Source organism: Cottoperca gobio, chromosome 15 (assembly GCF_900634415.1).
Source record: "Cottoperca gobio chromosome 15, fCotGob3.1, whole genome shotgun sequence".
Lineage (NCBI taxonomy): Eukaryota > Metazoa > Chordata > Actinopteri > Perciformes > Bovichtidae > Cottoperca > Cottoperca gobio.
The window spans coordinates 21042412-21053351 of record NC_041369.1 but is presented as its reverse complement, the minus strand read 5'-3'; the positions used below and the strand labels follow the sequence as shown (position 1 = coordinate 21053351).

At 43.5% G+C, this 10940-nt stretch overlaps 1 protein-coding gene across 1 annotated transcript in view; it reads right to left on the bottom strand.

Moving 5' to 3' along the window:
- wdpcp (WD repeat containing planar cell polarity effector) overlaps positions 1–10940 on the bottom strand; it is a 67828-nt gene that overhangs the window by 42674 nt on the left and 14214 nt on the right. The window contains exons 2-4 of the mRNA XM_029450251.1: positions 8860–8944; positions 6107–6151; positions 3171–3221 (exon numbers count right to left, since the gene is read on the bottom strand). Coding sequence (XP_029306111.1) covers positions 3171–3221; positions 6107–6151; positions 8860–8920 — 157 coding nt within the window. The 5' untranslated portion in view covers positions 8921–8944. The remainder of the gene's footprint in view (positions 1–3170; positions 3222–6106; positions 6152–8859; positions 8945–10940) is intronic.

Below are 10940 nucleotides of genomic sequence, written 5' to 3'. Positions count from 1 at the left end.
CGTGGAACCCCAGGAACCGCCGACCAGAGAAGCTACGCGATTCGCTGAAGGAGTTGGGGTACCCCCTCCTCTGTTAAACCCTCCATCGCCTCCCCCCTTGGCCTCCCCCCCCTGTCTTCTTCCTCCCTCTGGGGATTTTCGGAGTTTTCCCTTTCCGAAACGGCCGATTGATTACAAAATAGGGGCATTCTCTCTTCTTTCTCCCTCTCCCTTCACTCTCCTTGTCGTTCCCGTTTGTTCTCCTCTCTCCCTCTCCTCTCTCATCACCTCTCTTTCGCCGAGCTCTGTCATCGAGGGGGATATTTAGGGGATCAGGGGGCTCAAGCTGCCCCCTGATCCCTTCTCTTCCTCCCTCCTTCTCTTCCTCCTTCCCTTCCTCTCCCCTCATTCACCCGCCTCTTCCCCCCCTCCTCGTCCCCTCTGTACTTGTGGCAGCACAGACCTAGCTTTGTTTGCTGGAACCTGTCTGTGGCTGTTACACACCCCACACTCCCCACCCGTCCACCTCCCTCCTCTCACCCGTAACCATTGTCTGAAACTAGAAACACCCCTGCTCACCTCCACACCCCTCCTCCTCCACTCCTCCTCCACCTCCTCCTCCTCGTCCCTCTCTCCTCCCATCCAATCACCCCAGCTGGTTTTGAATGTGGCAGATGACTGACCTTACCCACACACATTCACAAAACACACACACACACACACACACACACACACACACACACACACACACCACCACACACACACACACCACACACACACTGACTGCACACCAAGCAGTCCTTACCTGCATCCTCTTTCAACTCTCTCCACCACCCACTCCGTGACAGGAACTGCTCCAGTGGCCACCTGTGGTGGCAAAATGTACGGCACTGTGTACCATCAAGATAATTAAGTATGAGCGGCAAAGGCCTTACAAACAGAAGGAGACTTACTAACTTAGTTCATTGTTTCACATCTTCAGTAAAGGCAGCACTTTTTCCGGTTATTTCTTAAGATGAAATGTATTTTTCTACCTGTTTAAACTCAATTCTGTTTTGCTCTCAGCATCAGATCTGTGTTCCTGTGGTTACTACTTGCATCGGGTGCTTGGACCCCAGTTAACTTCAGTTTTGTTCTGTTTTTCTCTGTTTATCTATCGCGCTCATTCAGGAACTGTTGCAGACCAACACCTGTGTTCACACCAGATGGAGGAACAGCATTGCTGCCAGGTACACCTCCCTCTTAAGCCCACCTCCCACTGTACACACACACACACACACGCACACCCCACCACACACACACACACACACCACCACACACACATCTCTTCAGCTTCAATATTTGCAGCTCCCTCCTCCCTCCCCCTCAGAGAACACGCTTCACCGGACTGTATTAAATAGTGACTAACTCTGTTATTTAAGTCTTAATCTTAGAACCTTGATAGTTGTTTAGATATTATTATACTAGTTTTTTGTATCAAAGTTAAGTGAAATGAAATCCAAATAGCCTCGAGCTACGGAGGAAAAACACGAGAAGAATCTGAAGATCATGTGACAACTTTTAAAACACAGACAAGGGAGAAATATATATATGTATTATTATTTTTAGAAAGGCCCTCATGGGAGTTCAGAAGAATGTGGCAGAAAGGGTAAAAGGGTTGAACTTTATATCTGGGTGGAGATCTACATCTGAAAAAGGGGTGACGTGAGGAGTAAAGGGTGGTGACAAGACGTCAGGTGGAATAAAAAGAGATGCAGGTACATGAAGCAGGCATCCCACAATGCAACGCTGAATCTGTTCTTGGATGTATTCAGAGTAATGCTAACTCACTTTAGCTAAATATTGATTAATCGACTAGTTAAATCAACAATAATGAAACAGAGAGGCCAAACGTTTGCTGGTTCTAGCTTCTCAGATGTGATGATTTGACTGTCTCAAAGTGTATTTGTTTATTTTTATAGGGACAAGTATATAGCATGAATCAATGCTGTACATCACAGCTCGATAGCTTAGGCTACTTTGCAATTCCCCGTCCACAGATGGGCATTTAGAAATATACAAATCTGAACACACACACAGACAAAACACACACTAATACAATAAAATGACAAGCACCAGATCATTCACGACTATACGACTGACTTCTTGCTCTGTAAGTAAGAAATGGATTATTTAGACATTTATGGATTAATTGAATATTAGCATATTTAATTAAATTAACAGAACTAAACATCATTTCTTAAGCATATGGATGTTCAGTGTGAACGTCAGTCCAGTAGCTACGTCACTCTTTTACTTTTATCTTTAAAACTTACTATATAGAAACTACACTGATGCAGATATACGTTTTATATTTCTGACCACATCCCCAAAGCAGCAAAAGTCGGAAATCTGCTGCTTACAGATTGATGTAGCTGCATTTAAGGAGCCGAAATATTCCACTGAAAGCAAAATGTCTTTTCAAAAACACACAAACTGGTCCTCGAGGAGAAGCAAATATTTAATCGGGAGGACTTTTGGCACTCTTGAGTTGAGTTATCTCCCAAATGCAACCTCACAGTTAGCAGCACATATCTCAACACGTACAACACCAAGGCCCCTTTATTTTAATTTCCCAGCCCTCCCTTTTCCCTCCATCTCTAGCGGTTAAAGAGAGGGAGGGAAGGATATGAAGAAAAAACAGCTAATTGAATTTGTGCATCTGCTTCTGCCCACGCACATACAGGAAGTTCAGCGGAAAAGTGGAAAGGAAGGACTGCTGTTTTCAATCACTCCACTATGTGTTTATTTTACACTTTCTCCTTTTCATCTTAACGCAAACGAACCATTAAAGGAGTGGGACTCTAATAAGAATGAGTGGGAAGAGAGGAGGTAAACAGATGCATGCAAATGAGGGTATGGAAGGGTGGGGGGGTCAGGGGAGAGAGGAGGGAGGGGAGGGCATGGGGGATGAGTGTTCGTCTCCTGATAAGGGTGTTTGTATTCCACTACTGGGTGAAGAGCAGAGAGTGAGGGGAAGAGAGGGAGGGAGAGAGAGAATAGAGGAAGTAGGACAGTTGACTGAGTAGGACAGCGATTTCTGCAAGATGGTCATCCACTGGTAAGATGGTCAGGGCCCACACACACACACACACACACACACACACACACGGGTGGATATGAAGAATACAATTGTTTAAATCGCTCTCTACCTTCAGAGAAATGGAGTTTCTCATTGTAGTAGTGATGCTCCAGAGGATTGGCTGGGAAAACAATAAAAAAACGGCAATTAAAAAGGTTAGATTTGGAATATATACAGAATATAAAATTAAAATGGTGTACTGTAGACAATCAGACAGTGCTTTGGATGCTACAACAGCTTCTTTTCTATAGTGTACAGGTGTAGAATAATGCTAGTAAAAAAGCCATTAAGAAGAAATGGTTAAGTCGAGGACGACCGGCATTAGCAGACTGGAAGTGATGCATGACATTGTTGTAATGGAAAAAGTAACAATTGCTTTGAGACTCCAGACAGACATGTTTGATAAATGTTCGAAAGGTTAGATTGAGTTTATAGACCCTTAAAGAACAGACTTCAGGTAAAAGAGCACCAGTTGTATCGTAATCTTCCTGGTTCTTATGTACAATGGAAGATATTTAGCACTCATTGACTTTACACTTTATACAACACAAACAAATAAAAACATGGCGTACACGATAAATGATTATGTCCATGTGATGTAGATAATGAGGAGCAGAAAACTAAGCAGGAGCTCAAACATCCCCCTTTAGCTCCAAGAGACCTTGTTGGCAAAGTGTAACCCAGAACCGTGCCTCATGGCCCGGTGACTGTGAGCAAGAAAGTGGCCCGTCTGGTGGCCGGCCTCTCTGGCAGGCAGAACAACCTCCAGGATTAGTAGTATTAATCAGATAAGGGGGTGAGGGGCCAGACAGGCCCAGACATGGGCACCTGCTCTGGGGCTGGGTGGGGAGGGCTGGAGGGGGGAGGTGGGGGGGGGGGGGGGGTTTGGCTGCAGGGGACCCTCGGAGCTGCTCCAATGAGCCTGGGTCTACCTCTAGTGGGGAGATGTGGAACTAACATAGAAAATGAAAACACACACTACAAGAGGGAGCACTGTACACACACACTTCACTTCATGTTGAATAGAATTGTGTTATACTGACACCTGTCAAGTAGAAAACACTGCAGACCTGGAAACATCTTTCATATTCAGCTTCTGACCACATGTGATGTGTCAGACCACATGTGCTGGAGCATTAAAGTCTTAATAAATAATACCTACAGATTTATATCTGGTTATGTTTTCGGTTAGGGTTTGCTTGTCCGTTTGTCGCAGGTTTACGGGAAAAACCACACACCTAATTTCCATGAATCTTGGTAGAAGGGTGAAGCACGGCCTAGAGGAAGAACCCGTTTCATTTTGGAGCAGATCTGAATCACAAGATGCTTTATTTGTTACTTATGGAAACAGCCTTGGCGGAGGTTTGCACTCTCAGAGAGCCCTTCTAGTTACTTATTTAGTCATGAATATTTAATGTTATTGAGAAATACTCAAGATTTGAAGTTTTCAGAGGCTTTCAATGCCATAAAGAATGTAATATACACAATATAATAAGAGTCTGGCTCAGCACACACACATTTGTTCAAGATGGATGCCAATTTCTCCATTCAAAATATCAAACAAACAAATGTTAATCTAATGCAATCGTATCATGACCTGAGCAATCGTTACACCACTGTGTGAAAATGTTGTGATACTTTAGGATAGTGATTGTGCTCCCCTCCTCTGTCTCTCCCCTCCTCCCCCTCTCCTCCCTCCACTCTGATATCAAGCCACACTTTAGTAATCCTCCAAATGAAAGGATTTGGAGCGAGAGCATCGTCTCTCCACTGAAGATTGGAATGAAAGAGAAGGAAGCTTCTCAGAAGAGAGAAAAGGGAGAAACACCACGATGAGAGGAAGAGACATACTGTACGCACAATGAGAAAGAACAAAAATATACATGGTGAGAGGAAAGAAATGAGACAAAGAGACGGAAATCAATGAAAGAGAGGCGGAAGCACATGAGACGGGCGCAGTAACAAAATGAAAAACAGAGAAATATTTACTGTATGGCTTTAAGAAGAGAGACGAAGAGGCAAGAGAGGGGTTATAAACAGGAGGGACAGAACTTAAAGCTGCTCTAATCAATATTTCATATGAACAATGAATCAAATGACTACATGAAAGATGCCGCTCGTAGTGTTTTAGTGTCTTTGAGCTCATTGTTTTGGTTTTCCGGCCCACAACTTCACCGTTTTGCTTCACTCGCACCGCTCTCATCAGCAGGTAAAACCCTCTTTAACCCACCGCAGTTAGTGTATAATATTCATTATATACTTTTTACATTTGTAAAATATACGAGACTTATCGTCCCCTTTAACGTGGGGGGGCCAAGTTGTTGTTTTGAAAATGGTTGACTTTCTGAAAATTCCTACAAGTCTAGACAGACGAGTCCAATTTTAAGGTGTGGCGCATAGATGACGACAAACTATGTGGCCACCTTCCTCGGGCCACTTCAAAATGCTTAAGATGCATTTATTTTTATTTTTATGAATACACACAGACGAAACAAAAGCGAAGGGGGAGACAGCTCATTTCTATACTGCTAGGGCCGCGGGGGAGCGATTTGAGCACTTCCTGATGGTAAGGGAAGCCTCCAGGCCTCAGGCAATATGAGGCTGCACTACATGGGGCCTCATGCTATGTGATCTAGAAGAAAATCAACAGTTTAGTTTCCCTATCGTTGTGTGGCAAGACCCCGGGGTCAACAGGAACACAGGGAGTGTAAGAGATAGAACCACGGAGGCCTAATAACCAATGTGTACGTGTATGTGTATATAAGGCTTTAGGGTGCAAATCCTTCATACTAATAGCCTCTGTGTGGACAAGTGTATCTGCGGCAAGACACTGAAATACGCAGGACCAATAATTTGTGTGTCTGTGTGTGTGTTTGCAGCTTATGGGAGCGTGGGAGGCAGCAAAAAGCCTTTCTTCATATATAAGGAAATCACATACATTCCAAAAACAAGACAAATGCAACTTATCTTAAACACAAACAGACATCCAATATAAACACTATTTACCTGGCTCTCCTTTATCGTAGTACTGATAGGTGCCAATATCTGTATCTGTGGGGCGAGAGACAGAGAGAGAGAGAGAGAGAGAGAGAGAGAGAGAGAGAGAGAGAGAGAGAGAGAGAGAGAGAGAGAGAGAGAGAGAGATGAACATCTAGCTGTCAGGGAAAAGCAGAAGACAGATCAGCAATTTCGCACCGTGGGATAAACAATCGCTATCAGCCATGGCCTGTCCCGTCTGCCAGCACCACAGTTTAGATAAGACCCTGTGAGGGGAGGAGGAGGTGGGAGGGTGGGCTGGGGGGTCCGAGCAAGAATGGAGGGGAGGCAGAGGGGTATTAATAAAGACAGGAGTGTGCCTTAACCCATCCCACCTGAGGGACAGACTCTGATTTATACACAAGCCACATATACATTTAAAAGTAGACACACACAGACTCAGCAGACAGCTATAAAAACATATGACCGACATTCACATAGCAGGCAACAAGCACAAATACACACACACACAGAGACACACACACACACACACACACACACACACACACACACACACACACACACAAACTGCTGAGCGGAGCCTTTTTTTGTCAGTGTTATTCCTGCAGGCCCAAAACCATAAGCAGCCAGACTCTGATTCGCACAACACATCGTTTCTTTATCGCACCACTACTGTTGCTGCTGCTGCTGCTGCTGCTGCTGCTGCTGCTGCTGCTGCTGCTCCTGAGGCCAGGTCACACTAATACAACAGGAGAGCTGAAGGCAGACACACAAACACACACCACTATTAGTAATGGCTTGACGACACTTCCTGACACGGAAAGTGATTCTATAACCTTGAGTATCTGCCAATACCAACCAAGTGTTCACACATATTATTATATATACACTTATTTTATGTAAGTACAGAATATGACTATTTGTATTTTTTATATACATATATATTTATACATGCTGCTAAGTGGAGTGGATTTGTAGAAGACGTGATGGATGTGAAAGATGTCTGCTGTGGTGTGCAGCTGATTAACGCATGTCGAGCACACACACACACACACACACACACACACACAAACCACAGAGAAAATATTTGTTTCCTAGCATTAAACAGCAGATGCTGCTTTATGAATCCATATGATTGTTTTTGAGGCTGATATGATGTAAGCAAGGTGGTGATAGTGAGCGTCACACCTCAGCGACTAGGCCTCTTCGCTCAGATGTATCCATCCACATTTTTCCGAGATAGCGGAAGACACACACACACACACACACACACACACACACACACACACACACACACACACACACACACACACACACACACACACACACACACACACACACAGCAGGAAAAAACAAACAAATAAGGATATGTCACCATCACCTGGGACATACACCCTGTCATACCTTTGTGTACACACATAAACACACACACACACACAGTCACACAACACAGTCAGCCTCCAAGAGACACTATCTTCGTCTGAAGCTCAGCAGACTGTGAAAGACAAGACAGAATGGAAGGGAGGAGAAAACAAGAAAATGGAGAAACATAGCATTTCCGTCTGACAGAAGAGATGGACTGATAGGTGGCGAGCAGAGAAACGCACAAAAACTGCCAGACTAGTCAAACTTACGCCACACCCACTCGGAGACACAGGGAAGAATTCCTCGCCAGTTATCGTTTTTTTAATGTGTGCATGGTGATGATGTAGGTGGTGCGGTGTGCAGCTGACTTATCAAAGCTGATCTATTTGCACTTACTGAAATATTTTCTTTAAATAGTGTGTCAATAACACTGCACAGGTCTGAAGAACTAACTAAAATACTTTATTTAGTTTGTATGATCTTCTTCTTATACTTGATTCATACATGGTACCTCCTGTTGCTGACATGTGTCACCAAGTGTAGAACGGTTACATCCCTTTGTCAACATTAGTCGACGTGTGTGTGGTCACAGAAAACAAGTTGCTTGTGGTTATGCAAACCAATTACAGTTAAAACAATAAACAAATACAGGTAAATGTTGTAAAATCAATATAAAGAATGTCATGTATAATGCAACAAGCAGACACCAATGGCACACAAGAATTTGAAGAGTGCAAAGAGAAAGTGAAAACAGTGAGAATTGGTGTTGACTGAGAGTCAGATCGTTAAAGTAGATAGGTAAGGAGGAGAAGGTCTGAAAACAAAGTGAGTGATGACAGAGAGAGCCAGAGCAAGACGCAGTGAGAGCATAAAGATGAAGGAGACAGGGAGATAATAATTGAGAGAGAGCGAGAGAGAGAGAGAGACCGAGAGAGAGAGAGACAGAGAGAGAGAGAGACAGAGAGAGAGAGAGACAGAGAGAGAGAGAGAGAGAGACAGAGAGAGACAGAGAGAGAGAGAGAGAGAGAGAGAGAGAGAGACAGAGAGAGAGAAGACAGAGAGAGAGAAAGACAGAGAGAAATAGAGAAAGCGAGAGAGCGAGAGAGATAGAGAAAGCGAGAGAGTGAGAGAGATAGAGAAAGCGAGAGAGCGAGAGAGAGAAAAGAGAGCGAAAGAGAGAGAAAAAGAGAGCGAGAGAGAGCAAGAAAGAGAGAGAGCGAGTGTGAGAGAGAGAAAGAGCGAGTGAGAGCAAGAAAGAGAGAGAGCGAGTGTGAGAGAGAGAGAAAGAGCGAGTGAGAGAAAGAGAGAGAGAAAGAGCGAGTGAGAGAGAGAGAGCGAGAGAGAGCGAGAGAGCGAGAGCGAGAGCGAGAGAGATTGAACATGTTGATAAGTGCTACCTTTGACTTGGAGTGAGCTCTTGGTGGACCACAAGTGCAGCTCAGCCAAGCAAAACGCCATCTGATGGAGGAGTGTAACCCGAGTCTGCAGGGAGGGACGAGTGACAGAAAGAACAAATGAAAGAATGAAAAAAAGAGCCAATCACAACTTCAGATGCATATCTTGACGAGATAACATAATAGATTGACATAAATAGGCCTCAGGGTCAAACAGAGTGAACATGTAGGCACACATGCACAGACTTATATGAGCGATGGCGATGTACCAACACTGGCTGGTTTCTATAGCAGTATAACGTGTAAAGCAGACGACAATGCAATCTCCCTTTGAGAAGTGTAAACGGTGTAAAGTGAGATGTGATGTGAACGCCTGTGCGTGGTGTAATGATCAGCAACATTCAAACCGACATAATAGATGTAACAGAGAGCAACTTTCAAATAAAAAAAAACCTGCGATGTCAATGCTACACAATCGAACCAGGCAGAGGGCGGGAACACCTGGCCCTGTGGGCTTCGTGTGCAAACACGCCGCTCCACGCTTCATGTGACATTATGCGAATGAGAGTTGATAAAGAAAACAAGCTTTGATGCTCGCAGTACCAGATGTGTACTCGTTGAGAGGATGCACTCAGAGCAGGTTTTAGTGATCGGAGCAGAGAATGAATTAGCCGTAAAGATGTCAAGTGGTAGTAAATGTACAGTGTAGGTTTCAGCTTGCACATGAATAATACTGTAAATATTCAGTTTATTTGTTGCAAAATGATTTATTGATAAGGAAACCGAATAGAAATCACAATATTAGACCGCATTAACGTGAACAAACATGTTCCAAATGTACTAATAGAAGATCATTTGTATTTTATTTTATTTATTTTATAGTAATCTGAATATATATATTTCTTTTAAACTCATTGTTGAATTTCATTCAATTTATAATGTTTCCACAGTGGCATTAGAAGTGGAGTATTAATTAAATGTGAATTAAAATGTGAGTACGGTGCTGCAACAGAACACTTCTTTATATTTGTTGTTAGCACATCTTCCTGTGTGGGTATTACTACAGTCGTGGTTACTCTACAGGTATGAATGGACATTTAAAAAAAGAAATAAAACAAATCTCATTTTGCCACTCAAACCCCAAAACTACAAGTCCCAACAAAAATGCACATAGATAACACCGGGTGCCATGGAAACGGTGGGGCTAGCATGGCATGGCAGCGTAACGAGTTTACTGACATAAGAGGATTCTTTTATCCTAACCAGCTTTTCTTTCTCTTTTTTTAAAGGAAGTCAGCCCTTTTGGATGGAAAACCTCATTTCAGGCAGCTTTCATTTAGTTATTGCCGGTCTGGCTAACCTAAAAGTTCTTAAGACCTTGTTGTTACGGCTGAATAGAAGAAACAAGGGGGCTGACATAGATACAGAACATATGAGGGTGAGTGTGTGTGTGTGTGTGTGTGTGTACAGGGATGATGAGGCCAGAGAGAGGGGTTGTTCAGGACGAGGTTTCCTCTGTGTTTATGAAGGTAAATGGTAGATCGGTCCATTAAGTGGCTGTAAGTCTTCTACGCGGTCACGTCCCACACATCAGCATGTTTGTCTCAGGACGTCCTACTCCACATTGACTTCACTTGGTTATTCTGGAGCTGTTCTCTGGAACAAACTTAGACCCAGGGTTGGTTACTGTTTACAAGTGTCTTGTGGTTTGTAAATTGTTTGTGTGGGTGGGTGGTTGTTCACACGCACACACACCTTAGTCAGATCCTTCTCCATCAAACTTGCATTACCAGAAGTAACACCCAGAGGAGCATGAGTCTTAACTCAACCATTTGCTTTTAATAGAAGCACTTTTTAAAGAATGCAGACAAACCAATTTCTTGCTCTTTGTGTTCATGGACACATTGACCCACTTTACTATCCACTGACACTGAGTGTACGGAGAGTGTCACTAATCTCATGAAGAGTGTTGTTCCACGACGACGATAGTTTACAGTAGTAAATAAATATATCTGGTAATTACTGAAGTGAGCAGCAGGTTAAACACAGGTGAACAGCATTACCTGTCATCTTCAAATGTTTTG